At 50.6% G+C, this 27,927-nt stretch overlaps 16 protein-coding genes across 16 annotated transcripts; 6 read left to right on the top strand and 10 right to left on the bottom strand.

Moving 5' to 3' along the window:
- Positions 1-1,418: 1,418 nt before the first annotated feature.
- J4E82_003816 (uncharacterized protein) lies at positions 1,419-3,834 on the bottom strand (the record flags this gene model as incomplete). Its single annotated transcript, XM_051730099.1, has 2 exons — positions 1,419-1,590; positions 1,997-3,834. The coding sequence occupies 2 exons, from the start codon at positions 3,832-3,834 to the stop codon at positions 1,419-1,421; spliced, it is 2,010 nt and encodes a 669-aa protein (XP_051590067.1).
- A 581-nt stretch (positions 3,835-4,415) lies between these two features.
- On the top strand, positions 4,416-4,748 carry J4E82_003815 (uncharacterized protein; the record flags this gene model as incomplete). The annotated part of the gene is made up of 2 exons (XM_051730098.1): positions 4,416-4,495; positions 4,547-4,748. The coding sequence occupies 2 exons, from the start codon at positions 4,416-4,418 to the stop codon at positions 4,746-4,748; spliced, it is 282 nt and encodes a 93-aa protein (XP_051590066.1).
- Positions 4,749-4,759: 11 nt separating this feature from the next.
- J4E82_003814 (uncharacterized protein) lies at positions 4,760-6,364 on the bottom strand (the record flags this gene model as incomplete). Its single annotated transcript, XM_051730097.1, has 1 exon — positions 4,760-6,364. One exon carries the CDS (start codon positions 6,362-6,364, stop codon positions 4,760-4,762), a length of 1,605 nt encoding a protein of 534 aa, XP_051590065.1.
- A 290-nt stretch (positions 6,365-6,654) lies between these two features.
- J4E82_003813 (uncharacterized protein) lies at positions 6,655-7,576 on the top strand (the record flags this gene model as incomplete). The annotated part of the gene is made up of 4 exons (XM_051730096.1): positions 6,655-6,666; positions 6,840-7,035; positions 7,085-7,416; positions 7,469-7,576. The coding sequence occupies 4 exons, from the start codon at positions 6,655-6,657 to the stop codon at positions 7,574-7,576; spliced, it is 648 nt and encodes a 215-aa protein (XP_051590064.1).
- A 581-nt stretch (positions 7,577-8,157) lies between these two features.
- On the top strand, positions 8,158-9,125 carry J4E82_003812 (uncharacterized protein; the record flags this gene model as incomplete). Its single annotated transcript, XM_051730095.1, has 2 exons — positions 8,158-8,701; positions 8,773-9,125. The coding sequence occupies 2 exons, from the start codon at positions 8,158-8,160 to the stop codon at positions 9,123-9,125; spliced, it is 897 nt and encodes a 298-aa protein (XP_051590063.1).
- A 575-nt stretch (positions 9,126-9,700) lies between these two features.
- Positions 9,701-10,141, top strand: J4E82_003811 (uncharacterized protein; the record flags this gene model as incomplete). Its single annotated transcript, XM_051730094.1, has 3 exons — positions 9,701-9,760; positions 9,820-9,938; positions 9,994-10,141. 3 exons carry the CDS (start codon positions 9,701-9,703, stop codon positions 10,139-10,141), a joined length of 327 nt encoding a protein of 108 aa, XP_051590062.1.
- A 358-nt stretch (positions 10,142-10,499) lies between these two features.
- On the bottom strand, positions 10,500-11,324 carry J4E82_003810 (uncharacterized protein; the record flags this gene model as incomplete). The annotated part of the gene is made up of 1 exon (XM_051730093.1): positions 10,500-11,324. One exon carries the CDS (start codon positions 11,322-11,324, stop codon positions 10,500-10,502), a length of 825 nt encoding a protein of 274 aa, XP_051590061.1.
- A 547-nt stretch (positions 11,325-11,871) lies between these two features.
- J4E82_003809 (uncharacterized protein) lies at positions 11,872-14,376 on the bottom strand (the record flags this gene model as incomplete). Its single annotated transcript, XM_051730092.1, has 3 exons — positions 11,872-13,514; positions 13,570-14,196; positions 14,250-14,376. The coding sequence occupies 3 exons, from the start codon at positions 14,374-14,376 to the stop codon at positions 11,872-11,874; spliced, it is 2,397 nt and encodes a 798-aa protein (XP_051590060.1).
- A 952-nt stretch (positions 14,377-15,328) lies between these two features.
- On the bottom strand, positions 15,329-15,963 carry J4E82_003808 (uncharacterized protein; the record flags this gene model as incomplete). The annotated part of the gene is made up of 2 exons (XM_051730091.1): positions 15,329-15,642; positions 15,705-15,963. The coding sequence occupies 2 exons, from the start codon at positions 15,961-15,963 to the stop codon at positions 15,329-15,331; spliced, it is 573 nt and encodes a 190-aa protein (XP_051590059.1).
- Positions 15,964-15,995: 32 nt separating this feature from the next.
- J4E82_003807 (uncharacterized protein) lies at positions 15,996-17,104 on the bottom strand (the record flags this gene model as incomplete). Its single annotated transcript, XM_051730090.1, has 3 exons — positions 15,996-16,189; positions 16,245-16,935; positions 16,994-17,104. The coding sequence occupies 3 exons, from the start codon at positions 17,102-17,104 to the stop codon at positions 15,996-15,998; spliced, it is 996 nt and encodes a 331-aa protein (XP_051590058.1).
- An 836-nt stretch (positions 17,105-17,940) lies between these two features.
- J4E82_003806 (uncharacterized protein) lies at positions 17,941-18,824 on the bottom strand (the record flags this gene model as incomplete). Its single annotated transcript, XM_051730089.1, has 3 exons — positions 17,941-18,128; positions 18,343-18,674; positions 18,724-18,824. The coding sequence occupies 3 exons, from the start codon at positions 18,822-18,824 to the stop codon at positions 17,941-17,943; spliced, it is 621 nt and encodes a 206-aa protein (XP_051590057.1).
- A 688-nt stretch (positions 18,825-19,512) lies between these two features.
- J4E82_003805 (uncharacterized protein) lies at positions 19,513-21,340 on the top strand (the record flags this gene model as incomplete). Its single annotated transcript, XM_051730088.1, has 5 exons — positions 19,513-19,679; positions 19,725-20,018; positions 20,071-20,246; positions 20,294-20,664; positions 20,714-21,340. The coding sequence occupies 5 exons, from the start codon at positions 19,513-19,515 to the stop codon at positions 21,338-21,340; spliced, it is 1,635 nt and encodes a 544-aa protein (XP_051590056.1).
- Positions 21,341-21,415: 75 nt separating this feature from the next.
- Positions 21,416-22,503, bottom strand: J4E82_003804 (uncharacterized protein; the record flags this gene model as incomplete). Its single annotated transcript, XM_051730087.1, has 2 exons — positions 21,416-22,419; positions 22,473-22,503. 2 exons carry the CDS (start codon positions 22,501-22,503, stop codon positions 21,416-21,418), a joined length of 1,035 nt encoding a protein of 344 aa, XP_051590055.1.
- A 354-nt stretch (positions 22,504-22,857) lies between these two features.
- J4E82_003803 (uncharacterized protein) lies at positions 22,858-23,861 on the top strand (the record flags this gene model as incomplete). The annotated part of the gene is made up of 2 exons (XM_051730086.1): positions 22,858-23,125; positions 23,179-23,861. 2 exons carry the CDS (start codon positions 22,858-22,860, stop codon positions 23,859-23,861), a joined length of 951 nt encoding a protein of 316 aa, XP_051590054.1.
- Positions 23,862-23,944: 83 nt separating this feature from the next.
- Positions 23,945-25,696, bottom strand: J4E82_003802 (uncharacterized protein; the record flags this gene model as incomplete). Its single annotated transcript, XM_051730085.1, has 5 exons — positions 23,945-24,273; positions 24,329-24,476; positions 24,527-24,723; positions 24,779-25,177; positions 25,228-25,696. 5 exons carry the CDS (start codon positions 25,694-25,696, stop codon positions 23,945-23,947), a joined length of 1,542 nt encoding a protein of 513 aa, XP_051590053.1.
- Positions 25,697-26,331: 635 nt separating this feature from the next.
- On the bottom strand, positions 26,332-27,684 carry J4E82_003801 (uncharacterized protein; the record flags this gene model as incomplete). The annotated part of the gene is made up of 5 exons (XM_051730084.1): positions 26,332-26,360; positions 26,413-26,497; positions 26,549-27,326; positions 27,376-27,538; positions 27,588-27,684. The coding sequence occupies 5 exons, from the start codon at positions 27,682-27,684 to the stop codon at positions 26,332-26,334; spliced, it is 1,152 nt and encodes a 383-aa protein (XP_051590052.1).
- Positions 27,685-27,927: the final 243 nt, after the last annotated feature.

The following is a 27,927-nucleotide window of genomic DNA, read 5'->3' as shown; positions in this document are numbered from 1 at the left end:
AATAATCAAGCCTTCGCATCACCCGCTCGGAGTGGCCTGCTTCTATCTAGCCCGTCGTTCTATATGAATGAACGCCCAGAGAGGTCAGTCGACAGACTACACATGACAGAGACAAACTACCGTCCTCGGAGCCTCTGATCGCATGTGTTCTCGCCGTCGATTGTCTCGTAAGGCGATACACGTTTCAAGAAGAGCGCCGTACGATTAGAGCAATGACCTTGCGGAGAAAAAATAGCAACTTTGTTCAGGCGCCTCATGCAAGACAAGATTGAGATCTCATTCCGACGCCACGCGACGATCGCTGCAAGATCTCTGTTACACGACATTGCGCAAGCCACGTACAACGAACGCATTGAATTGCTTTCTCCATTCCACTAAAACAACGTATCCGCGTCTACCCGTGCTGCAGGTCCGCAACACTCAATTCAGATCTGACTACATAGTAACACGCGGCCGCTTTACAATAATGCCTTTGCGTTACAATCGTGAGAAATGGACATCGCACCAGTACCACGGTAGCCTCTTGAATGGCTTTCACTTGACCGTTTCGGGTCCGACACAAGTCTACAAGAGGCAACCCGTAGTATCATAAAATACCGAGCTTGCGGATGAAGCGGCGCACTACATTCCTTTTGGCTGACAGTCGGAAGACGACTCCCGACCAGGCAACTTGCACAGTAACCATCAGGAGCCGCATGCGGTTGGAAAGGCGGTCGGCGTTGATTATCAGCCTTGCCCGCCTTGCAGAGTCGCGCAACATATCTTCGCCTGTTTTTGCCCGAATAGACGTGTACGAGGCGCCTCGGCTGCCGTCTCAACGGACGTCCCGTCGTACAGGTAACGGCTGTCTCTCAGACGATGCTGCCGAGTAAGACGACGTGATGTCAGCATTCATTGTGTTTAGTGTTGTACCTGCCACCGCAGAACAGTCCTAGTCTTATCTCCAGCTGGTAATTCTCGCCGTCTTCACCGCTTGGTTCATAGATGGACGACTGATCGACCACTTCAAATGTGTGAACCGACGATCTGGCACGACGATGTGAATCTTTGTAAAATGTTTGAGTTGCAGCGCTATATGACTTGTAGTAAAAAGCAACGGCACATACAATATAAGCAATCTTTGTAGTATCCATGTTCACTTGTCCGGAAACAGGCGTCATGATTGATCTAACCATCACTGTTACAACGAAGCAAGTCTCCCGCGTAGACCACCACGCTGCCGATGTCTCTCATCTCTCAACTGGTGGTAAAGACGCTGATGACGATGTAGACTCTCATGATCAAATTGTTTCCCACGCTGAACCCTCGCACCTCTCGGAAACAACTAGCAGTGCATTAGCATGGAGTCGCACCAAGAAGTGCACCGGCTCCAAGGAAAGAGACAACAACAGTAGCGGTCAGGAATAACGAATAGTTTTTCAAGCCGTACTGACCGTCTTCTTGATGCGGACCAACAGCACACCCTTGGTGATGACACCATTTGAGTCGTATAAATGCAGCATGCGTAAACCCGTCTGCAGGCGGTCGAGACGGAAGCATGCCCAAGCCGCTAGATCGTCGCTAATCCTTTCGTCATCCATAACTTTGAACCTGGGAGAAGCATGTCAGCATGGCTCAACACCAAATAGCTAACAACCGGAGTCTACAAAAATACAAGCAGTGCTGTCAACAAAACAACAAAGCAATGACGCTGCAGTGATGCGAACGGGAATATCGGCGATCCGCAAGCCTGGTGATCCCGGTCGTGGCCCTGATCGTAGCTGCGTGCCACGACCGCTCACTCGAAATCTCCGTTTCGAAAGCTGTGGAACTAGCGAACCTCGCGTATGCAGAAAAATGATGCAGACTCATCCAGATAGGGTTGAAATACCAGCATTCGACCACCTTTCTCGGTAGACCAGTAAGGGCATCCGTGCATGCGAGAATGGTACTTGCGGCTCCCACGGCGACCTGCATGTACTTGACACGTAGCGAAAAAAAAAAAGATGGGACTTACCTGACAAATGTCAATTCTTCTGTAACGCCGGGTACACCAGCGAACTTGACAACTTCACCGCCAAAGTCGGGATCCGTGGTCCTGGTTGTCTTCGTCTTTTGCTTGTACTCGCCCTTCTGGCTTCTTCCATTTCCGGGCACGGGTTCAGCGTTGCGCTCCTCGTGCGACTCAACATGCAATTCAACCTTGACGTAAGGCTTGAGGTCCTTCGGGTCGTCTTCCTCAGGGGGCAAAGGGATGTCTTGTCCTGCGAGGAACTCAATGCTCAAATCGAGGTCGTGATGGGGTATCGCAGTCTTCTGTGTCGCTTCTTGGCTCGTGCTACGATAGCCTTCAGGCTTGAGAACCCAGCCACCTGTACCCGCGAACATGGCTTCGTTTTGCATCATTCCGCCGTCCCAGCGCTGCCAGTTTAGTGCTACTATCTGAACTCCAGCACGCCAGAAGACGGAAGGGTTCAAGTTGGACGAAGTCAGTCGCAAGCCCTTGGGGTAAGCGCGCATGAAGAAGTGCTTATTGTGTTCAAAGAGTCGTACAGGATCGGACTCGTGAACTTCCATCAAGGTTCCTTCAGATAAAGAGAAGACATGAGTAGGTATCTTGGCCTCTGGAGCGTCGAGAGTCTTGTATGAATAACCCCCCAAGTAAACACCCAATCGCGATAGCGCTTCAATGATCTTAGGTTTCGGCGCGGGGGGTTTCTTTTCTCCATCTGGGCCAACCTCGGATGACTCAGAAGTGCCAGAATCAGCGCTTGTGGTGTGCTTTAGTGGTGGTGCTGACGCTGGTGCGGCTAGCGTTGTAGGCTGAGGCTCGGCTGCGACTGGCTTCATGTGCCCACGTTTGACCTTGACCAGAATCTTATTTTCCAGCTCCTTCAAGGTCGGTAGATGAGCTTCATCTAGACCCTGGGCGGGATCTAGAGGTAGCTCAAGTAGCATGCCTTTCCAGTACTCGTTCATAATCTCTACCATAATCTCCTGCTGTTCTGGGCCAGTGTGTACTTCGAGACTGACTATCAGTGGCAGGTTTGATGCAGCAAATGCGTAATCCCTGATGGTGGCACATACAGCGCGGAAAGTCATATCCTTGGTCAAAGTGTAGCCGTGAAGTACCCTAGGTTCGGCCCTTGACGTGTATGAAGCAGAATGCCAGGGCTTGATCTTGTTATCTTCCTCCTGAGGCGGCTGGGATGTTTGTTCTTCTTTCTCCTCGTCGCCCTTCCTGCCAAACTTCAACCCTAGCCTTTTGCGGATGCTAAGCCCCGACTTGGATTTCTTCTTCTCTTTCCTTGCGTCATCCGATCCTGGGTTTCCCATGGCAGCTTCCTCGTCTGAACTGGAATCTGAAAGTTCATCTCCATCCCAGACATCAACCTCGACGCAACGGCATCCTCGCATCAAGACGTTCTTGTAGGCATCGACGCTGGAGTCACTCGACAGCTGGTTGCCGGTGAGGTATGTGTTGTGACTTGAAGAGATGAAATAGTTGGAGATTGGATACGACTCGTCTACAGGCTGTGCAGGTTTCAAGACACTTGCCGAGCCTGACATGAAGTAGTTGGCGAAGTGTGAGAAGGAGCCGTCGGCCAGAAGCTCAGCGTTCTGTCCTGAGCATTGCTGCTCCTCCGTCAGCCACTTCAATTGTCCTTCTTTTGTCGTCAAGTCGTATCGCTTCGTGATTTCGTCGTAGACTGCCTTGATGTATTGCGTAAGGAGCGGTGATAAGGCATCGACCTTGCGGGCTGTGGTAGAGGCCGATGCCGTACCACCACCGGCCTGAAGCTCTGGGTTAACGGCCTTGGGGGTGCCCAGCTTATTGTCTTTGGTGGGCGTCATGTTGCAGCGCGAAGATGTCAGAAGAGGCGGTGGTAGGTTTATAGGCGGCAGGAGAGTCTAAAGTGGCAGTGTGCCTGGATAATGGCTGAGCGCAGGCAGCTCAGCTCGCTGATGGGTGTTAGTGCTTCCTTGTGCAATTGGACGAGGATATGCGCAAGCAACCAACGTACTTGTAATCTAAAGTAGGCAGCTGTATGTGCAGCTTACTGTTGGACTACAGGCCAAGTGTGGAGTGGCAGCGGGATCTAGTTGTAGAGGTATGAGGAGGTGCGGCCCGCGACGTTGAAGCGGGCGCAATAGCCTCATGGTCAGCTCGTGCCTGCCTTGGCCTGCCGCACTGGCGTTTGATCATCCAATTGGTGGGGCGCTGACACGCAACACTCGACGTTTGCTGCACGCGCAACGTGAAAGAAAGGCGGGCTGCCCTGTTTGTGGTGCTGGGAGAATAGGGTCTAGGCTTGACATGTGCCGTTCCAGCCTTGCCAAGGCCGCCGACGTCACTCAGGGTCCAGCATCCTAAGATGCCATCGATGTATTGGAGACAAACATTTTCGACGCAAATCGCTAGGTGCACATTCACCATGGTAAAGTCACGAAAAGAAGCAGAAAGCCAAGTCCGTTCCTGGGGATTCGGTCACGTATTTACGTGGACTGATAGCCCGTAAGTCCATCACATTCCCACCACTGTGAATGCAGCCTGACTTTGTTGCAGCAACGCGCACTACTCGCCACACAAGCACAGCGGCAAGACCACACACCTCGTCCTCAATGGCTCCATAACATATACATATCCCGACGATCCTGATGCGAAAAAGGAAACAATAGGCCCTGGCGCAAGATGGGACGTAGATGCGAACAAGGTACACGAAGTATGGGTGGGAGACGAGGGATGTACATATGTCATTGGAGAATGAACAGACTCCACTCAGCCCAAGAAGCCATTCTGTCCCAGGTACTTGATCGCATCGAGTGCCAGTTGATCTGCCTTGACCAGCTCTTGCTCTACCATGCGCTCGTACAGTCCCGGTAGCTTCTCCTCTTCCTTTGGAGGATGCTGATATCTACATTTGCTAATATATGGGCATCTCCCGTTCCGCTTCCAATTCGTACACACACTCATACTCTTCGTTTCAGCTTTCTTCGGCGCTCGCGCAGGAGGTGGGACCTTGATGGGTGGCGGAGCAACCTTGGACGATGTGGTTTCGGGTGCTTCGTCGCTGTCGCCTGATTCCGACTCGGATTCGTCCTCTTCGGAACTCGATACCACAGATGACTCTGACAATACCGAACTCTCTGCCTCAGACTCCGTCTCGCTTTCGTACCCTAGGCCTAAATCTACTACGTTTGGCGTAGACTGCTTCTTCGTCATGCTCTCGTGAAGCTTCTTCCGCAACGCTGCAAGTTCTTCCTGCCTACGATTGTCGGCCTCCTTTTTTACCCTATCATCCTTCTTCACCCTGCCGTCCTGTCGATTCTCGCGAGGCTTCGTCTCCGGGTTCGGGCCGTCGTTCTTGTGCTCTCTGGGTGGCTTGCCACTTACTCTACGCAAGAAGTCAAGCTCGGCTGCTCGTTTCCTTGCAGCCTCTTCTGCCTTCTCCATGGCTCTCTGTTCCGTGGGAAAGTTCTTTCTTCGGTCTTTGATCCATGCCGCGACCTCTGCCCCTGTCTGTATGCTGATTGTCTCTCCGTTGTGCTCAAACGCGAACCCTCCACCCTTGAGCTTTTCCGTATATGCGGCTTCTTCGTCAACGTCCTCCTCATCGCTACTCTCATCCGGGACCTGCTGGTGTGACAGTCCTAAATTGACCTTGCGCTTCTTGTTGTCCGGTCGTACTACGGGTGGTGGAGGGAGAGAGAAGCCGAAGCTAGGGACCTGTGGGGGTACCGCAGCCTTAGCCCTCGGTGGCTTCGAACTTGGCTGCGGTCCGTTCGACTGGGATTTTGGGTTGTTGTTCCGATCGTTCAACTTTCTCTTCTGACCGGCGTGTTGCTGAGGCGAATACCGCGGGCTTGATTGGGTCTGCTGAGACGGTGAGGACTGGGGAAAGGAGGAGCTGCCCGTGCTCGTCATATGGTTTGCATATGCGGCCATTGACTGTACGCCGCCCGGTGTAGACATGTATGACATGACCTGAGCGAGGGCATTAGGGTCATACTGTTGCGCGCCGCCAGCGAAGGTAGAATTGTTGTTGCCATTTGCAGAAGCACTGTCTGACGGCGCATTCGTCTGGTACTGCCCGTTGCCAGCATTATGCCCTCCTCGATGATTTGCGCCGCCCCTGTTGTTCTGATAGCCGCCTCTTTGACCGCCTCTGCCACGCGCATCTCCCCGTCCGCGGTTCTGTCCATGGCCGCCTCTGGCGTTTCCACCCATGCTGTTGAAGCCACCTCCTCGATGCTGATTTCCACCTCTCCCGCGACCTCTATCACCACCTCCTCGGGCATGGCTACCTCGTTGACTCGCGGATGGCTGCTCGCTGGATGTAGCCTTCGGCGGCGGTGGAGGAGGTGGAGGGAACCGGAACGACATTGTGTTGTTCGTGTATTTGCGTATCGTGTGATTCGAAGGCTCAAAGTATTACAATTATTAATTACCAGAGAACGTACATGATGTGGTATAAGTCGCGAAAAAGGCAGTCGAGAGAGATGCGACGCGCCTCGGGGGTCCGCAGACCAAAAAGTTCCTTATCGATATTACTAGCGCGGCGCTAGCCGTCACTCAGAGGAGTCTCGCGACTGACTCTACTGTTTATATCCACCATGTCTAGGTAGCGGCCGACCCTTTACTTTTACATCCATGAAGCCTCCGAAACTGCGATCATGTTCATACTTGTAAGTCTCTGCCCGACCCGGGGTCTGATACGTCCTCTTTGCGCTTTCGCGCCGCTTGACAGAAAATTTGAGCAGCAAGAAAAGATGAGAGCATTGGACGCGACTACGCGTATACCGAGTCGTTGATGATCGCGTTGTGTCATAGTGTGGACTCGCTACTAATCGCACTGTAGACCACGATTCAAGACTTGATACAGATCAAGCCGCAAGACTTTGAGAAGCCTAGCGCACAAGCCATCAAAGATGTAGTCAACGACAAATACAGCAATAGGATAGTTCCCGGCATTGGTCTTTGCCTCTGTATGTGGGACCTCGTTTCAGCGACCGAGGGCTTGATCGGTCACGGGACAGGTCTTGTTAATGTGAACAGTAAGTCCAATTTGACCCATCAGGTAATCTGTTCTCACACCCAACTCAGTCGAATTCCGCATGACCGTCTTCCGTCCTTTCCGCGGCGAAATTCTTTATGGACGGATAAAGTCTTCCAACGAAGAAGGCATCATCATTGACCTGGAATTCACGTCAGAAGTCTTTGTCCCCTATCAAAACCTACCAGAAAACTCGTCCTTCTCCAAAGCTGAGATGGTCTGGATCTGGAACTCTGAAGGCACTGAATTGTTCTTCGACAAGGGCGAGCCAGTTCTATTCAGGGTAGAGCATGAGGAATGGTATGATCAGAGGCCGACTATTGTCGAAAAGGATGAGAAGGGTGAGATCATTGAAGAGAGACCGACAGCTTGGAAGATCATTGTGAGTTAATCCGAGTCATGAAATTCTTGGGCGTGTCTAATACCCTTGACAGGGCTCGATGGGCCAACCTGGTCTCGGGCCAACACTCTGGTGGGCCGAAGGTGGAGAAGAGGAAGAGGGCGAAGAAGGTGATGTTGAGATGGAGGGCGCCGAGGAATGATGCCTTCCAGCCAGACATCGAATGCTGCATTTTAAGGCTGAAATCATAGCTGCCTCAAAAATGCAGTCTGATTTTGGATTACCGAGCTTCCACATCCGAAGCATGGTTACCAACATTCATAGGAAGGCTCCACACTCAACAACCATCTATTGCAGAACCAAGGTCAACTTTCGGTGGCCTCTTTTGATACATTCCGTAAGACTCCTGAAATCGACTTTGCTAAGAGGCTGGATCGGTGACATCATCACCTCGCTTAGCGCCTTTGCGTCTTCACCAGGGCATCCGCCGCATCAGCGTGTGCATCTATCTTAGCAATCCATCAACATCTTGCAACAATATAACATTCTGTGCCACCCATCTCCATGCCAATGTTTCGGGAAATATAAGAGTGGGGTTGCGGTGACAGTTTAACACATTTCAGGCAGGTGCTATCGATCTCGACCCAATCGGACCAAAAGTCCACGATGGTGCGATGCCCAGCCTCAACTCCGTGATAAGATGCCGTCACTGGCAGTGGAGTTCATATGTAAAGGCGTCTCGGTTTTCAAATGTGGGTGTTGCATGATATCAGTGTCTTCATAATGTGGTTCACTACTCTTTTCTGCGCTGCTGTCTTGACAGCAACGACCATAGCGAATCCCATATACGCGACGAACGGCACCAACACAACCTATGTTGGCCCAGAAAGTGGTCATCTCGTGATCGTTGGAGGAAATTTACAAAGCGAGAGCATCTACCAGCGCATCATCTCCCTCGCTGGAGGCCCCAATGCATCCATCGTAGTTGTTCCCACTGCCGGCGGCGAAGATACCTATGACCAGAACTTTACCACAGCCGTGGCTTTCCGAAAATATGGTGCCAACAATGTAACCGTCTTGCATACGTATGACCCCGCCGTCGCCGATACCGACGAGTTCATCGCTCCTTTGTTGGGTGCCAAGGGTATCTTCTTTGGTGGTGGACGACAGTGGCGGTTGGTTGATGCATACGCTGGAACCAAGACTGAAGTGGCTTTTCAGGCTGTTCTGGATGCAGGGGGTGTTATCTCAGGATCGAGTGCTGGCGCGAGCATCATTGGCAGTTTCCTCGCACGCGGTGATACAGCGAATAATACCATCATGATAGGTAGGTCGCTGATCATGCTGTAATCTACCAGCAATATATCGTCACAAACGAAACTAACGCGGCTCCTCTAGGTGATCACACTGTTGGCTTTGGATATCTCAAGAACTCAGCCATCGACCAGCACGTCTTGGTACGCAACAGGCACTTCGACATGTTTGAGATTCTCAACGCCTACCCAGAGCTACTTGGGCTGGCGATTGACGAAGACACTGCTTTAGTAGTCAACAAGAACGAGCTGGAAGTCATCGGCAGCACGTATGCGCTGATCTACGACGGCGGCTTTTGGTCCAGGGAAGGAAGCTGGGAGAGGCCTCTACCACCGCCCAATGCGAGGTTCTACTTCCTACGGGAAGGCGATAAATATGATCTCGGAACAAGAGCAGTCATTGAGCCGGAAACGACAGGCGGTGGTGACGATGTATGACGAGGTGTTGTGGGCAGCTAAGAAAAGAAACACTGTCATATTTTCAAATGAAGACCTGCAAAGCCAGCTTCAATGTACACGTTAAAATCGAATCTGTGTCGGAATCTCGAGTGATGGACCTTTGAGAATCTGATGCTTCGCCGGTTTCGCAATTAGTGATCATCTGCGGAGGTTCATCCTGTTCTTTCAACTGCCGTCACACATGTTTCGAAAAGGTATGCTTTCATCGAATATAATGTTTGCGACCACAATTGCATTGGTGAACGGAAACTCAAGTAATAGATTCTCATTGCATTAATTTTCAGATAATGCAACCATGATGAGAGGGAGAGTGAAAGTTCAGGACATGCCGCTAGGTATGTTTGGATCGTACCTCGGCATTTTTCGGCTCTACCGAAAAGGAGCGGAGCACTCTTGCAGACGGCAACGGCGTCAAAGACGCGACTTGTGGTATCATCATCTGTCTCGTTTTCTCAAGTACAGAATCTCATTCCTTACTCGGAAGCGACATCTTGGAATATTTCCATCTTCGCCAGCTACCCTTAGAACAATTGCGTGTTGAAGATTACTTCACCATGTCCAGCCCCTTCGATGTCATTGCAATCATCACTCCCAAGCCCGGCAAGGCAGATAGGGTATGCCTCGAAATCAGCACCAACACTATCGTTCCAAACAAGCAGCTGATGTTTTCTAGGTCGAAGAGCTTCTGACAACCGCAGCCAAAGCTGTAAAGGCGAACGAGCCTGGTACGCTCCGGTATCATATACATCGTCAAACCAAGGGCGATGCGCCAATATTCGTGATGCTTGAAACGTAAGCTCTTTTTTTTTTTTGGTATCTGAGCAGGTTCAAAGCTGACGATCGTTAGATATGCAAACAAAGCGGCTCTGGAAACACATGGAAAGAGCGAGGACTTCAAGAAATTGGGAAAGACAATGAAGACGGAGGATCTGCTCGCGGAGCCGATGAAAGTGCTCTTCACTAAAGAGGCAGGCGGATATGCTAGCAAACTATAAACTGTGTTACAGAAAACTCTAGCATCCTGTAGCGAAAGAGTCGAGGACGTCACGAAGAATTTAGAACGAGAACGTTGCATGGAAGATCGTGGTGTCGTGTCACTTGAAAAATGCTAATGACTATTCAGGTGAAAACCCTCCTTGTTTACATCGTCAACGTTCACGAATTCTGAACGCACATCTTCTCAAAAATTTTGTACTAGTGTACCGCGCTGGCAGTAGTCTAAATGTCGTAAGGCGAGATCTGCTGCACCTTTGTATTTTCTGATTGCCTCAACTTCCAAGCCACATAGTACTCCTGGAACTTCTCTTTATTGATCTACTTCATAACCCACTCCTTGCCTCGATTTGAAGGTAGCTACCCATCGGAGTGCATACCTTGAGACTCTTCCCCGAAGACACGCATGAGATGATGCTGGTGGTATTCGACAAGCGCGTGAACATGTTCAGGGAGCAGCTTCTTCTTGTCTTTGCGCACGACGACGACAGCGCCAACGGATGTCTGCCATTCCGGTGGTGCAAACCCCCAGTCGAAACCGGATCGCTTGCTCTGGGGCTTGCAGCCGATATTCAGGAAAGTGCCCGCTGTGTTGACCCAAGGGAACTTGCTCGAGGATGACTCCGAATGCTTCTGCCATTTCTTGACACTTCCAGGAATGCGCTGAACAACCAGAGGGATTGCGATGTGCTTGGAAACGTCGGTAGCTGTTTGTTCAAAGATACGATGGAAGGCAGGAAGCTCTATGGGCTCGTAACGAGGACGACCGTCGGTATCGACGTCGCCATTGCAGTTGATGCGCACGCCAACCACATTACTCAATTCTGGCTGTAGGTCCTCAATCGTTCGGAGATTTCCGTACTTGAGATAGTAAGTGTTGAGCCAGTGTGCGAGAATCCGAAGGTCGCAGGGGCCGAGATCTTGACTGTGGGATGGGTTGTAACTGTGGGGAACGTCGTCGAAGACGTCAGTGCCATAGGCGATCATAGGACCTCTCCAATCGTGCAGGTGAACAGAGTTGAGATCAACGATCTTATCGCTGGCTTTGTTGTGCGTGGATCCGTCATGAAGAAAGTCTTCGCGGGAAGACAAAAAGAGGGTGTATGGAAGTAGGCGGGCGAGAGCGTAGTTGTGTCGGATTTGCGTATTTGTCATATGAATGAACTCTCCGGACTCGGACTCCATCTTGTTTATAGCTGCAAGTGGACCAGGAAAAACGCTAAGATAGCTACACCCGTACTCTCCCATCTCATCCTTAGTCTTGAGCCATATGAAACGTGGGGCGTCTTCGTCGGGGTGGAAATAGATAGCTCGAGTGTACTTCTCACCAGAGTGTTCGGCTTTGGGGCAGTCTTGAAAGTCTTTGAAAGTTTTGCAGAGAATTCTGTGGAGTGGCCATGCCTTCTTTTGGCACTCTTTGGAGCAACAGCAACTCGCGCTGCAACCATTGCAACGCAGAGCGCCTTCGTTGTCGCACTCGTCGCACAGCGTCATGTTTTCTTCGCTGTCGCAGACCGAAGTTGAAGTGATCTCCAGATTTGTTGAAGGAGGAGTATATGTGAAGGGTGCAGTGCGCTGACAGTTGGAGCAAACAAAAGCGATGGTCCGAGCGCAAGTTTGATATGAAGGTGAAGGTGAGAGGAGTAAACATACGGGAATGCAAATGCATGTAGAAGGAGTCATTAAATGACGTCTCTCCACAAGTTCCATTACATTATAAACGGTAGCTCATTTACATAGTGTTCTGTAGATCTGCAGGCTCCTCTGCATACTCGCTTCCATATCCTCCGTACCAGTAATCACCAACACCCTTTACTCCCTCAGCAGTGCGGTTAGCAGGCGGCTGAGGCCACATGTCTAGCATAGCTTGCTCGCCGGTCAAAGTGAAGTTGATACTTGCAAGCGGGTGGTTGTCGATCAACAAGGTGTAGTCACCAGGGTAAAGGACCTTGTTACCCATCTCGTCGACCCTGGCAAGAGATGCAAGAGTTAGGTTGAGAGTTGCAGTGTCAGAAGCTCCACCGGTGATGTTGTGGAGACGCTTGTAAGAGACAAGCGACTTCTTTGGATGAGGCGCAGGACCAAATTCTCCGGCAATATAACCAAGAGCGACGTAGTCGGATGTGACGTCGCCGTCGTTGGATACTTCAACATCTACAGCAGCGAATGGGCAACGCTCGAGGAACCCTCCGGTACTGTTGCAGTTCTGTGTAAGCGCAGAGATTGCGTAGCTGTTCTGCATTTGGGTGGTGATGTTGGCAGAAAAGTTGGTGTAGTGCAGACCGTGACCGAACTCGTAGACAGCACTTCCATTGTACCACTTGTAGGTGCGGCCAGGGTTGTTTTCACCAGGGCGCATGTTCATGTCCATCATAGAGACCTTCGCGATGTAGTTGGAGGGGTACTGAGTCGTAGGTAGACGTCCAGCAGGAGCAGTCTTTCCGGTGACAATATCGATGATGGCCGAGCCTCCATCCTGACCAGGGTACCCAGCCCAAAGGATGGCGGAGATGTTGGGATTGTTCACGAGAGGAGTGCTATCGATCTGACCTCCTCCAGTGACCACAACGATGACTGGCTTTCCTGTCTCAGCAAGCTCGGTGATAACATCAAGCTGGGCTCCAGTCCATGTGAGGTATGTACGATCCTGGTCTTCCTCCTCAACGCTGTTATCGATACCTCCAACATACATGAGAATGTCGCTAGTAGAGTAGGCGCCGTAAAGATTGGACCAGCGGTTTGTCGTTGGGTCACCTTGGCCGCCAGGATTTCCTCCAGCATAGTTGATGGTGACGTTGAGCTGCTCCAGGGCGTACAACGGAGAGTGCAGGTACGTAGAGACACCGGCGTAGTTACCAAGGAGCTGAGAGGTTGCGTTTGCCCAGTCACCGAAAAGACCAATCGATGTGGACGAATCGAGTGAAAGAGGCAGCGTACCATCATTCTTCAGCAAAACGATACCCTCAGCAGCGGCTCTGCGGGCAAGCGCCTGCGAAGCATTCGTGGCGACTGAGTCCCATCCAATCTGGCGGTAAGGCTGGTTATCGGGAGAGTCAAAGTAGCCCAGGCGGACAAGCGATGAGTATTGCCGGACGAGGGCCTGGTCGAGGACAGATTCTTCAAGCAAACCTTGCTGGAAGGCAGCGGGCAGATGTTCCTGCATGTAAGTACCGCAAGTGAGATCGGTACCAGCTTTCAAGGCGTCGGAAGCAGCACCTCCACGAGTTGCAGACCATTCATGAGGCAAGTAAACGTTCTGAACGGCGTCACAATCGGAAGTAACCCATTGCTCTTCATTAGTCCAACCCCAGTGTTCACGAAGAATCGTCTGAAGTAGGTAGGGATCGGCGCATGTTGGCACACCATTAACCGCGTCTAACTTCTCTTAGTTCCAAGCATACACACAACGAACGGTTGACGTCAGACTTACTGTAGCTGCACATGAAAGCACCCACGTTCGCTTGAACGCAGGCCTGGAAGGGAACGAGGTAGTACTCAACAAGGTCCTGCTGAGAAATCTGCACATCGTTCTGGTAGCGGAGGTTTCCGTTCCAGTCCTCAATATCATAGCCAGCGAAGTGCTTGCAAGTTGCGACGACACGTTTGTATTTGTCAGACGCATCGCCCTGAAGTCCGTGAACCAAAGCCTGGACGTAAGAAGACAAATGGTAGGGGTCTTCACCAGGTGTTTCTTGACCACGACCCCAGCGGGGATCACGGAAAGGGTTGATGTTGGGCGTCCAGAAGTCAAGACCAGTCCTGTTGGCGTTGTTGAACGCACGCGCTTCGGTTGAGATGACCTTTGCAACCTCGGTGATCAGATCATCGTCGAAGGCCGCACCCATCAAGATGGGCTGAGGAAAAGAAGTCGAGTAGCTATACTCTCCCTCATCGCTGAAGTTGGTGTAAGGACCGGCAATACCATGAAGACCCTCGCTCCACCACTGGTAAGGCGGTATACCGAGACGAGGGACACCTGGAGAGCCACTGCTCGTAGCATTGATCTTCTCCTCGAGTGTGTAAAGAGCTACGAGAGACTTCGCGCGAGCCAGCGGTGCTGAAACAAGTTAGTATTATAAGGTCGATGTAGCAGCAAATAGATCAACGTACATGCTGAAGCATCGCAAATGGTCTCATTGCTCAACCTTCCACTGGTGCAGTCAGGGAAAACGAATTGAGCATAAGCTCCTGTCGCAGCGACGAGCAACACTTGCAGCGAACGCGTCGAGGTGAGCATGATGCCGGTTGTCTGGTTCGGATGGTCCGGATACTTCTCTTTCACATCTCTTCACCACATATCTTATAGCAAACTAAATAGCCGTAGTCGGTGACCCTGCGTCAGCACACGGTTGGTAAAGACATAAGCCCACGATGTCTATACGTCATGGTTATGATGGCCACGCGGTTGAGTACCGGTCGCCAGTCCACTTATTTCCGACCACCGAGCCACTCTTGTGTCCGAAGCCACTCCCGATGCTTGGCCCAGAGGCATACGGCAGCCAAGAGTATACCCGAGCCGCATGCGGAGCCCCATGGTACTTGCAAAGTCTGTGAGGGGTTTGCGCTAAGTGGAGCTAACTGCTCTCCGATTGGCTGCGCATTCAGGCTGAATGGAAATCCACGACTGTCAGCGGTAGGCAAGGCACGGCAACAAGACCTGGACGACTTCGGTCAATATTGAGAATACATGACAAGCTCGCATAAGCATCGGCCGAAGAATTGCAAGGGATGCGCTGATGCGGGGTGCGGGGTGACTGAATAACGGGATGGAAGCATGGATCATATTTGCTTATGTCTCAACAATAGTAATTTCCGCATGTTTCGTCATAATCGCTCAGTGGCTCACAACTAAGACCTGCAATATGGTATTGACCGTATAACTGGCCGCGGAATGCATTGCCAACTCCCGAACGTATCTCAACCTTACTACACTGTCGAAGTCTTGCGAATCATCTGTACATCCACCAGTTTTGAACCGATATTCGGTCCGAGACGATCCGTTCCCCAACTTGCAAGTGAGCTCGTATCTTCACCCAGAATCTTCTGGCTGTCTTTGTGCTCAACTTGATGGATTCTGTCCTTCAAACCTTCGGCTGTATATCGTATCTCGAAACCTTGGAGAATGTGAGTTACCGGGATGCCCGTCTAAGATGGCTGTCTGCATCCAAGATCGGCAGTATTTGATACGACTACGAAGGCCAGTTGGATCTCTTGACTGTCATTGGCATGCCATCGCGTGGTTTCGCTTCGAACACGAACTCTTGAAAGGCGCGGTCGCCGAACGTTAAATCCAGGTCGAACCAGTCCACTCGAGGCGTCTTGTTAGGTTTCAAATCTGCGCATGTAAAGTCGAAATCTCGTATCGTCAACAAGAACGTGATCAACAACTCGTCCATAGCCAGAGGTTGACCAAGGCAGGCACGTGGACCTCTTTCAAATGGACGCCATGCGTGACGCGGGAAATCTTCTCGTGCATATCGATCGGGGTCAAATTTGAGCGGGTCTAGGGACAGGTTTCAGCAACTGAATACGCACCAGGTACGAAGCTTGACAGGTGCTACTTACCTGGAAATATCGCAGGATCCATGTGCATAGCCAGTTGGACTGGGCAAATCATGATATCTTTGGCCGGCCACTCTCGGCCCTGGTACTTAAGAGTATCAATGCCCTTACGCGCAGTGTTGCCTATCGGGAAGAATCGGAGGATCTCCTTGACAACATGGTTTGTGTACGTAAGCTCGTTCACTCTATAAGGATCCGTTTTCAGCATCTCGTAAGTCGCCTCAATACCAGGGGTGAAGACGCGGTCGTGCTCTTCTCGCATCTTTTGAACTACTTCAGGGTGGACGCTGAGCATCATAGCTCCAAAGCAGACGGTGTCAGACGTAGTTCGCTTCCAGCGATCAATAGCGTTTTAACTTGCGATAGAGCATCTTGGACAAATTGGTGGTCGAGCTCCTTCACGTCGTTCTGTCGCTCTGCAATATAATCTCGCAAGATGAGATCCATGATTCCTAATCCTCGCTTTTCGGAGAGATCGAGCTTATCGCCTGCGAGCTACACGTCAATGATGTACAGTAATGCTCCAATACATCTATTACTTACGTTTTACAATCTCGAATCTCTCTTTGATGAGATCTACTACGATGGCATCTAACTTGTCTCGCTCGGCCGAAACTTTTCTGTTGACAAAGAAGTTCCGGATGTAGTTGACAGATTCTCGCGATGCCATGTAAGCACGACACATATTCTCAAAGTGCTGCAGAGCAGGGCTGCCCTTGGTTTGTGCGTCGAGAGATCGCCCAAAGGTCGCAGTCGAGATCACATCGAACGTCAAGTGTTGAGTAGGGTCTTCCAATTTGAAAACCTCTCCAGATCTGGCCTTCTCGTGGATAATCGACCGAAATTTCATCACCTCGTCAGCAACCATTGGTCTCATGTTGGTAATGTGCGAGATGGCGAAAGCAGGACTCAGCATCCTGTGGAGATGCTTCCACTGCGGCCCATTCGCTGTGACAATGTTCCCACGACCAATCAATGGATCAATCATTTGGCCCTCTGCTTCGTGTTTGGGGTGGTTTCGAACGGCTGTCATCTCAAGTGCGACATCTGGATCTGTAACAACAATCTGTCCCCATGCGATGGGCCACAGATCAAGATAGAAGAGACCAGGCATGTTGTATTTCCTGGCAATTGTAACGGCCGCTGCCTGGTAATGAACGTCGCTTGGCAGTGACTTGAAAGTCTCGCCTAGCAGTTTGAGATGACCAAAGAAAAAACTGTGAGGCGGCTTGGGCTACATGGATCGTCAGTGTCGCCTCGATAGCAGTCCGCAATGGATACTGTCCACGTACAAGGTCCTTGTAGAAGTGCCGTACTTGAATCAGCCTCATCGTCCCGTACGCGAGCGCCGCGACGACACCGGAGAAGAGTATTGTCACCCATGGTAAGTCGCGGAGAGCCATGATGAAAGCCTAGAGGTTGAGGCTCACTGAGCTTGGGGGCTCCAATGTTATTGAGGTCTTGCGATTCAGTAGGTCTGGGCCCCGATCTTGGTGCCATGGATGCAAGTGATCAGCACTAAGCAACTAGCGCATAGTTGGACGCCTACTGTCAATGTGGAAGCGCCTCATCGCCTGATGCGGCCATAGATGCATCAGCTAGGCTATCATGTGAAACATCGAGAATGAATCGTCGTGTTGGTGGTGGTATCAAGCCTTGATCAGAAGAAGTCAGTGTTGTTGAGTTGGGTCATGACTGCTGCCTCACAACGTGCAGGTGTTTCTTCGGCCATGCCTCACGCACTAGTAGTTCAAGTGCGACCTGACCTATAACTCGTTCATCTCTTTGACAACCATGATTTATCACTAGCACACTTATCTTTAACACTTTGGTATCTCAATGATTCAAAGTCATCGAATCCGAGCATGCAAACGCTAAGCGTAGCATATTGTCACGCAGAATATCATGACGGTGTTCTTCCTTGGTTGCGTCTCTAGCGTGGTCGTAGCAGTTGAGGCAACCGACTACCGCAACCGCGTCTCCAAGCGTCGCACAACAATTTTGAGTTCTGCCTCTACTTCTTTTTCATGTTTGCTCACAGCTGAATTATTGCTATGTTCATGCCTGAAGGAGTGGTATCGAGGCATCCCGTTGTACGCATACCTACCCCATCAGCAATCACGTCACGAAAAACGCGTAACCGGCGCGTCGCCGCGCTACTTGAATATCAGGCATCCAACCTTCGGACACTAAACCGGACTCATATCTCATGTTCGGTCTATAGTATCTCATGTTCGGTCTATGGTATCTCATCAAACGGTATCTTCTCCTTGGCTGCGACGCGCATCTTGCTGTCCAGCAGCGACATGAGCACTTGATCTGTGCCCTGCTTCAACCACGACGCGTCGTGCGCGAGCGCGGTGTGAACACCAAAATTGGTTTCCAGCTGTCGTATCTTGGCAATGGTGTCTTTCGCAGAAGTGAGGTCTGTATGAAGAGACATGCTCACTGCCCCTGGTCCCTGAAACTCCGCAATTTCTCGTAGGCCGTCCAACAAATCCCTAACCAGTCAGCAAGCGCCCGATCGTAACAACCATGACGGTCAGCATACGCCCAGCCTATCCTAGGACAACGTACCGCGAATGACAGCCTAGTTTGCAAGGTTAGCGAAGGCCAATGAAAACAACGCGACGCAACGTACAATCGCTACCAAGCATCACCCACTCGCCGCCTTGCAGTCTTGCTGCAGCAGCCATATTGCCTGGCATATGACCAGGCGCATCGAGGACCCAGAAACTGCCGTCACCAAAGTAGTCCAACGCTCTCTCAAACGGGCCAAAAGGTCTCCATTCACCTTGTAGCTCGTCCCATTTTTCGGTCGAATGCTCCGGGTCGAAGAAGCGGCCATCCCACTGCAGACTTGGATCCTTCATATGCCCTGGCTGGCATGCTGCCCTTGTTCCTGGACCGAAGTACGCCTTCGCATTCGGAAATACGTCGCTGATGGGTCGCGAGTGGTCCCAATGAGCGTGACTGTCTTCTGTTCAGCGAACATGAGCCACATTCAACCTTGAGCTCATACCTGAACAATACGGTATCAATATCTTCTGCGGACACCCCTCTTTCTGATAACTGCTGGACGATGGTCCTCCGAGGTCCAACGTGATTGACATGCTCTAGCATGAATTTGTTAACCCATGGAGTATAACAACTTCGGTCCTTCAAAAACAAATCAGTCACAAGAAAACTTCGGTGTTTCTCTTCGCCTCCAGTCCACGTACCTCGTCCAATCCAAGATCCCAAAGTATATGTCTTCCCTGGTGCGAGACATAGAATGCCCAGTTATACATGCGAAACGTACCGTTTTCGCCAGCATGCATACGGCTCAAATCTCCTAAAAAGCTGCCGCCATCGAGAAGAGCAAGTTCAACGCAGGCATCGGTATGAGGTAGGTTAGCCTTCATAGCTGGGATCAATGGTGCAAACAGCTGGCTGCATATAACATGGACGTGGATAATTCCTTTTCTAGCCGTATACGTGCTGGCTAACTGCCCAGCTCAAAGCCCAGACTACGATGTCACAAATCACGATATTCTCGTAGATGCGAGACCTAATCGTTGAATTACCCCCACATCGCGCAGACCTCTGGTTGCTGGTGATTGCCCCACTGCTTGAGTGGCAGAAACAGGTGCGGGGTAATTTGTCGGGTCTTCGTTACCCCACGGAACTATTTGCATACGGACAGCTCCAAGGATACGTATCCTTACGCCGCCGATCCAAGAATACGCTAGAATATACTAAACACTTTGGTGATCCTTGGATAACCGCCAATTTTCTGTTTCGCACCATCTCTTCTCACGCAACGGCTAACATGTCGGCAACTCTCAAACACGAACACCTGGGTGAATTGAAGGGCAAGAGTGTGGATGGGATAGCACAGTTCCTTGGTCTGAAGTATGCTTCGATAAAGGATCGCTTGGCCGCACCTGAGCTTGTTGAAAACTATGGAGCTGGCGCTACAGACGCTTCGAAATTTGGGTATGTCGGCCATGGAAATTTGAACATCAATGCTGATTGAAGTAGACCTCCTCCAGTGTCTCCAATTGGTGCTATTGAACGTGAATTTGGTTTTATCCAGAAATCATTGCCACTCCCAGAGGTTCCTGCGCATTCCGATCTCGAAGGCTTGAATCTCAATATCACTGTGCCAACGAACAAGGATGGCGCTATTGACCCGAACGCGAAGCTTCCTGTCTTTGTCTTCATTCATGGAGGCGGATTCGCTGTCGGAAGTAGTTGGTACCCGCACTATGACCCGGCTCCCATAGTTAGGATGTCTGTCGAGAAGAAGAAACCCGTCATTGGTATCACCATAAAGTGAGTGTACTGGTGTTCTACAAAAGTTTCATACAGGTGTTGATATATACAGCTACCGACTAGGTTTCACAGGCTTCGCAACTTCCGAAGAACTGCGCAAAGCAGGTTACAAAGCAAACAATGGCTTTTACGACCAGCGTACAGCTTTTCAGTGGATCAAAAAGTTCATAGGCGGTTTTGGAGGTGATCCGGATGAGATCACTGCATGCGGAGAGAGCGCCGGCGGATGTATGTGGGCGAGAATATCGACGTAGAAGCTTGACTGACATGTGCAGTATCTGCGACAGTCTTACTTTGCTCCAAGGAGCCGCTGATGAAGCGCTGTTTGAGCACTGGAGGAGCCGTACTACTTTTCAAGCCTATCCCGGAATTTGTGGCAGAGTCATCGTACCAACAAGCCATAGACGCGTTTGGTCTGAAAGACAAGTCACCAGAGGATCGTATCAAGGCCCTTTTGAGTATGCCTGTGGACGACCTTTGGCAAAAGGTTCCCCCTACAGCGCCGATGCTACCTTCTATCGATGGCGTTACTATGCCTGGTTCACCCGACTTCCTTACGGTTTCATCTCAGGAGGATAGCCCAGCCTTTATGATGCCAGGTAGGAGGTGGTGCAAGGCTTTCATGATAGGAGAGTCAAAACTAGATGTAAGTATGACCATTTGGCACTTGCGATAAATGAGCTGATCATATGTAGGCCAACATCCTTGCATATCTAGGTCTCGATGGCCGCAACCCCGGCATCGCACAAAAGTTCATCGACTCCTGCAAGGCTACACTATCCAATCATCCGGATGTAGCGGAACAACTTCTCAAAGCCTACAGTATCACTCCAGAGACCCCAGACGACGAAGGCATTCTTTCGATTCTGCGTTTCGCCTCCGAAATCTCCTTTTATGCGCCTTCTCGTGCCTTCGCTAAAGGCTGGCCCAATACCGCCGACTCAAAGTTCTTCCTCTACCACTTCAATGAAGGTATACCTTGGGAGGGTCGTTTTCAGGGTGAAGCAGGCCATATTCTCGATGTCTCATACCTCTTCCAGAACTATAACGACCACCTGGACGATGCGCAACAGAAAGTGGCACGGGAATATGGAGAAGACTTCATCAAATTCGTCAATGGAGAGGATCCTTGGCCGCCTGTGCAGACTGAAAAGCTGAGTGCTAAAGTGTACGGACCGAGTGCTGATGGTGTTACAAGTAGGTGGGTTCCGGATGGTGATCCAGCGAAGATTGGAAGAGACGACAGAATCCTGAAATTGGGAGAGATGGCAGGATTTGATACTATTCAGGACGTTTTTCAGAACTTTTTCCAAGGAAAATAGGTAATGTGAAATACATATGGAAGCCTCAGCACACGCATCGCGACAAGATCATATTCAATTCGATATTACAATGCTTCAATCAGCAAACTCCCAGGATCCATTTTCCTGCTTCTTCGCTTTGTCCTCGTGCCCTTTCGGCAACACACCCCCAACATGCAAGTAAATGCTACTACCGTCTCTATCTATACACCTCTCATCCTTCGCCGCACCTTCCCAAACCTCCAACGCTTTCTCTGCCATACTAGGTCTAATGCCCACCTGATTCGCGCTCTCAATACCCAGTCCCAAATCCTTGAGCATCATCTGCGTCTTGAATCCTGGCCTATACCCACTGTTGCTAGGCACCCAGTATTCGGTTTGTACATTGGGTATGGGCATGACATGGTCGCACATCCAAGACTGGCCAGTACTGTTCTTGATCACAGAGTATAGGGCAGCGGGGTCAAGACCATGGGATACTCCTATTGCGAGGGCTTCGGCGGTTGCGAGAAGAACAGTGCCAGAGAGATAGTTATTGCATATCTTTGCAGTTAGGCCTGCGCCGAGGGTATCTAGGTAGAAAGCTTTTGATTTTGGACCAAGCATGGACAGCGTCATTTGTAGTCGGGTATCTGAAGAGGACAAAGAGGTCGGTGTTTGTGCTGGTTCTGGATGACCAATCAACATCGCTAGAGTACCTGCTTCCGCAGCTGGTACTCCTCCGGAGACGGGCGCGTCAATGTATGTTCCTGTCCCCGTTTCTCTTAACTTTTGACCAACTTCTTTTGTTGTGTTCACATCGATCGTGCTGCATTCTAACATGATCCTTTCTTCGTCTTTCTTTGCCGCAATGACCCCGTCATTCTCGTCTAGATACACTTTCTTCATATCAGCTCCTCCTGGTACGATTGATATAAGTACTTTTGCGTTTTCCGCCGCTTCGCGTGCTGTGGCGACGATCTGTATGGGGCCGTACGAAGAGTATTCATCATTGAAGCGAGAGCAAGCAGACGCGTTGATATCATTAACATAGAGGGTCGAAGACTGGTTTATCTTCTTTCGGATATTAGCAGCCATTGCGTAGCCCATCGCTCCGAGACCTGATCATTATTAGTGGATCGATACCAGATATGATCTGTCGTCTCCCACTGACCAATGAACGCATAATTGTCTGCCAATGCCATGCTGCCAGATGATTCTGTTTTTTCGAAGATAGGAAGTTCAATTACGAGATAGTCTCTTTGGTCAAATAGGTGACTTCGAAATGCTCACCATATGCTTAAGCGTGTCTCGTTCAAGCAGTTAGCGTCATTCGTCCCTGCATGTGCGTTTACCAATGCCCCACATTCTCCCCTCACTTCCCCAGCTTCCTTACCCCAACTCAATATCCTCGGCGCTACCACTCCGGCCTCACTGTCATCAGGACCCTGTGAGAGGACAAAGATATGGGGTAATACTCATGTGCAGATTCCCATAGGTACTTCACCCTAAGGTTTACAAATCGAAGAGCCATCACAACATTGACATTCGATCAGATCATGTCATCCTCGTCGTTACGCGTGGGTGTAATCGGCCCTGCAGGCTTCGGCGGATCTTACCTCTGTGTCGAGCTATTAAATCGAGGCCATACCGTCTTTGGTATATCGCGTAACCCAGAGAAATTGGGAAAGCATCCGCGCTACGTTCCACGTCCCGTAGACATCGATGAGGTTTCTACAGAAGATCTAGCAAAGCAATTTGAGGGCATCGATGTACTGGTCAGCGAATTTGGACCACACACAGCTGGTGCAGGGGCGTTGTTGTACAGTATGCCTTCAATTGACCACGGACATGTACAGAAAGTGACTGACGCACGACAGTGCCGTTCTTGGAATCCGTTAGGAAGATTCTCCTAGCGCACAAGATATGCCCATCGTCTTACTTTCTCTTTGTCGGTGGCGCAGGCTCTCTTCACGTTCCTGGCACTAGCCTTCCGTGCGTCGACCATCCTGACTTTTTTCTCGCCTACCGCCGGGCGATTTCAACGTCTCTCGCACACATAGCATATATGGAGGAGCGTCTGGGTATCATGGGTACCTCTCTGCGACGGTATCGTGAAGCCAGATTAGCAGAGAGCTCTGGGAGAGCCACCGAAGAAGACAAAACTGTGATCGCAGACTACGAGAAGCAGATCTGCGTGAAAGACAACGCATCGGATTTCATCAAAGCGGGACGGACGGCGTACATGTTTTTTGAAGACCGTAAGACTTTCAACTGGAGTTTTGTTTCGCCATCTGCTTTGTATCGTCCGGGAAAGAGAACTGGAAAGTATGAGGTTAGCGTTGATGATATGGTGTTGGTGGGCGAGCAGCAGGAGGGCAAAGACGTGTTCGAGGGAAGACTGACCGGGATAAGTGTTGCTGACATGGCCATTGCGATCGCAGATGAGATTGAGCAAAGGAAGTTGGTTTGGAAACATTGGAGTGCTTCGGGGGATATAAGTGAGGATGTGCCGGCGCCGGCGTACGTAGGACTGGATGCTGTGGAGGGTGGCAGTAGGTGAGGTGGTCTCGAGAGCCTCGAAATTTAGACAATTCTGAAGTGAAATTAAAATGGTCCTTTATTGGTATCTTTTCCTAGTCTCGCCTATACGCTCATCTCCTTCAAGTCCTCGCTAACCTTGAACGGCGCTTCCGTCTTGCTTCTGATCTCATCGACAGTAACACCCTTTGCATGCTCCTTCAGGGTTAGTCCTTCAACGCGATCGCAGTCGAATACGGCCAGGTCTGTGATGATGGTGCTGACGCACTTCTGTCCGGTGAGGGGGAATGTGCATTGATTTAGAATCTTGGGGTTGCCCTTCTTGTCGACATGTTCCATGGTGATGACGACTTTGGTTTGTGTAGGGTTTGCGACCAAGTCCATGGCCCCGCCGATGCCTTTGACCTTTCCGGGAAGCATGAAGTTTGCGAGATCTGGAGAGGTGTTTAGTAAACGGAAAGGCAAACAAGACTGAAGTGTAAAACAAACCTCCGTATTGGTTTACTTGCATAGCACCCAACATGGCGACATCTATGCGTCCTGATCGGATCATACCAAAAGACTCGTGGCTGCCGAACGTTGATGCGCCCTTGATCAGGGTAACAGTCTCCTTTCCGGCATTGATGAGGTCAGGGTCCTGATTTTGTTAATGATATTAAAAACACTTCACTGTTATCGCAGACTCACCTCTTCACCCGGCTTGGGATACCGGCCCATACCCAAGATTCCATTCTCTGACTCGAGCACGATCTCGGTGCCCTCGGGCAAGAATGCAGGCGCTGCTAGAGGCATGCCGATACCAAGGTTGACATACATGCCATCCTTCAATTCTTGAGCTGCGCGCTTGATGATGCGCTCGCGCTTCTGTGATGCTTCGGTTGAACCTGATAAATTTGGTTAGTGATATGCCTTTCGTGGTATAGCATGAACACAACTTACCACCTTCCAAGAGCGCCTTCTTCTGCTCCTCTGGACTCTTCCAGAACACCTTCCTCTCGATCTCCTTGCCAACTGTGCTCTTGATCACTCTCTTCACGTATATTCCCTGGAGATGAATATCTTCTGGTGCAATCTCGCCGTCCTCAACAATCTCATCTGCTTCGACAATCGTCATCTTCGCATTCTTGCCCATTGCTTCATTGAAGTTGTTCTGTGCTTTTCGGAACTGGCAGTTACCGAGCCGATCGGCTTTTGCGACTTTGACGAAGGCGTAATCACCAAAGATGGCTTCTTCCATCACGTAGGATTTGCCGTTGAATTCGCGTGTTTCTTTTGGAGGAGCCATTTTCGCGATGGTACCGTCGGTGTTGTAGCGCACAGGAAGTTCACCAGTTTGTACTGCATATTGTTAGCCGTGTCGTATACGTGCAACTGTTTTGTTCCCATACCAATTGTTCCGTATGCTGCTGGTGTGTAGAAAGCTGGCACACCAGCAGCACCAGCAGCGCACTTCTCAGCAATCGTGCCTTGAGGAGTCAATTGCAGACTCAGCTGACCCTTCAAGTACATCTGCTCAAACACCTTGTTATCTCCGATGTAACTCGCAATCATCGTGCCAATCTGCTTTGTCTCCAAGAGTTGTCCCAGCCCAACACCCGGCATACCGGCGTTATTGCTGACAACGGTGAAGTTTTTGAGGTCACTTCGGTCGCGTAGAGCATTGATGAGAGTGTTTGGTACTCCTGAAAAGCCAAATCCACCAACTAAGACTGTCGTATCGGACTTCATGTCCTTGATGGCTTCTTGTGCGGAGGAGACGATCTTGTTGATGGCTGGCCGAGACGCGCTCGCAGAGAAGAACCGCAAGCCCGTCGCTGGGCCGTGGCGGCGTGCGGAAAATAGAAGAGAACGTTGCATCGTGAGAGTCGTGCTCGTGAATCGCAACGCAACGAGGAAAAGAAGTCGAACCAACAAGCTTCAAACTGTTCAAGACAGTTTGAGATGGCGCACAAGGTTACTGCAGGCGTGGGCTATTTTCAAGAGTGTAATGAGAGCTCAATCGACAACGATACCTGGCTCAGCCCTCCGCTTCTCCGCAAAACTCAATGCACAAGGACAGCGTGTGAGAAATGTGGTGTACAGTAGAGTTGACGCTCCCCACACGAGTACCATGGGCATGCATCATAGTAACTAGCCGATTGGGTCAGACCGACCCAAATGCCGTGCCGATGGCGGGTAAGAGCAAAGCTCCACAATCGGAGGTGGATAAGGACTTAGCCGGCCAAGATGCGGAGGTTGCGGCCAAAACGCACGTTCATTGGATCGTTAGAGAGGCGGAAAAAGGCACTGGGGCTCGGAGATGGAAAACATTTCCAACAGCAAAACGACCTGGACTGGCTCACGTGTCCACGCGCTATCGCGTCTCAAAAAAAACTTGCCGCCAATAGACACTCTGGCAGTATTGCGCATTGGACGTGGTTTTACATTTTGAAAAAAATTGGTAAGAGTACTTTGCTATAGAAGCTACCTATCGCTTGTGCTTAGGGAACGCATTAGTACAAGTCGTGGACGATTCGCTTCACTGTGTAGCATGTCAGTCGATGGAAGTCCCTAATGCATACGTGATAACTCACAGTTCGCAAAATCCTTGTGGTCTTTACTGTGTAGCGCACGTGACGCGATGGCTTCCTCTTCTGCATCGCCGGTCGGCACATTGTACTATTGATCGACGATTAGCACAAGTCGTCCTGGCATGCCTCAGATACTTACAGCTGTCAAAGTGGTCTTGTGCCCTAGCTCTTCAACAAGTTCGGCGATAGCGTCGGCAACGAGATGCGAGTCCTTCTCATCGCTGCCTGTACTTTGCTTCCCAATGTAAGGAATGATCCTCGCGATCTGCTTTGCCTCCTCTGGGTTGCTAGCCTTGAAGTGTACTGTCGGCGCTAGACTGAGACAGCTGGTGATACCATGCGGAATGCTATAGGTAGCACCTATCGCATGACCTATGCTGTGGCTGAGACCGACTCCACCGGTGTATAGAAAAGGGAAAAGTGAGGAATAACACGCAACGAAGAGCTTTGTTCGCACTTCCGCGTTGTCGGGGTCGGCTTTCGACTGCGGCAAGTACGTAAACAGATCTTTGATAGCCTCCAGAGACATGCGTTTCGTGGGAATCTCAGCAGCGAGAGGGTGGTACATCAGCTCAACTGCGTGGTCCAATGATCGGATTCCTGTGCTTGTCCATAGGTTCAAAGGTGTGTATATGGCAAGTTCACCATCGTATACAACAGCCTTGGGTACAAGCTCAGGGTCGCTCACAGCGATCTTGTGCTTTTCCTTGGTGGTGAAGCCGGCGTTCTGTGTCGTCTCTGCTACACTGAGCGTTGTTGGTACGGCGATACTTGGTATCCACTTCCCGGTCTCCTCATGGATATTGTACGCGATCGCTTTGGCCGAATCGATAGGCGATCCGCCACCTATTGAGATGAGGACGTCGCATCCTGACTTTGCCATCAAGGCTGTGGCTTCTTTAATATCCCCAATTGGCCTACGACATGTCAGTCTCCACTGCTGAAATCAAACTGCATCTCACATACGCATGCTGTCCAATCTTGCTGAATGTACCACCATGTGCAGAGCCAAGTGCTTTCTCAATGTTCTTGATCACAGGCGTCTTCTCGTACAACGACCGCCCGGTGATGATAAAGGCTTTAGTAGCACCGAGTTCGGCAATGACATCCGAAAGCTGGTTGCTGGTTCCTGTGCGAAATAGTAAGTTATTGTCAAGCCGTAACCATAGGCTGCTTACCATTTCCGTAGATCATGAGCTTGACGGGCGACGCTCTGTACACCCCCTTGGCAGAGGAGTCAATGCTGCCATTTTGGTATTTGGTCGGGAGCGCCATTGTGTAGTGTTTGGTTGAATTCAGTTTGCGTGTGAAAATGTTCAAAGTGAACAGTCGCGTCTGCATGCAAGCTAAATCCGGCAAGCATCATTGCGGTGTTGCCCGAGTTGTCATAGAGGGGTCTTCCCGATCCTGCCCCACACATACACGTCGCCCCGCCACAGCCCTTACCACAATCACAATGCGGCACATTCTCGGGCATTTGATATAGTACAATAGGTAACTACTCTTGTAGTAATGCAA

Source organism: Alternaria postmessia (assembly GCF_024291825.1).
Source record: "Alternaria postmessia strain BMP 2775 chromosome Unknown scaffold_17, whole genome shotgun sequence".
NCBI lineage: Eukaryota > Fungi > Ascomycota > Dothideomycetes > Pleosporales > Pleosporaceae > Alternaria > Alternaria postmessia.
This window is presented reverse-complemented; position numbering and strand designations above follow the sequence as displayed.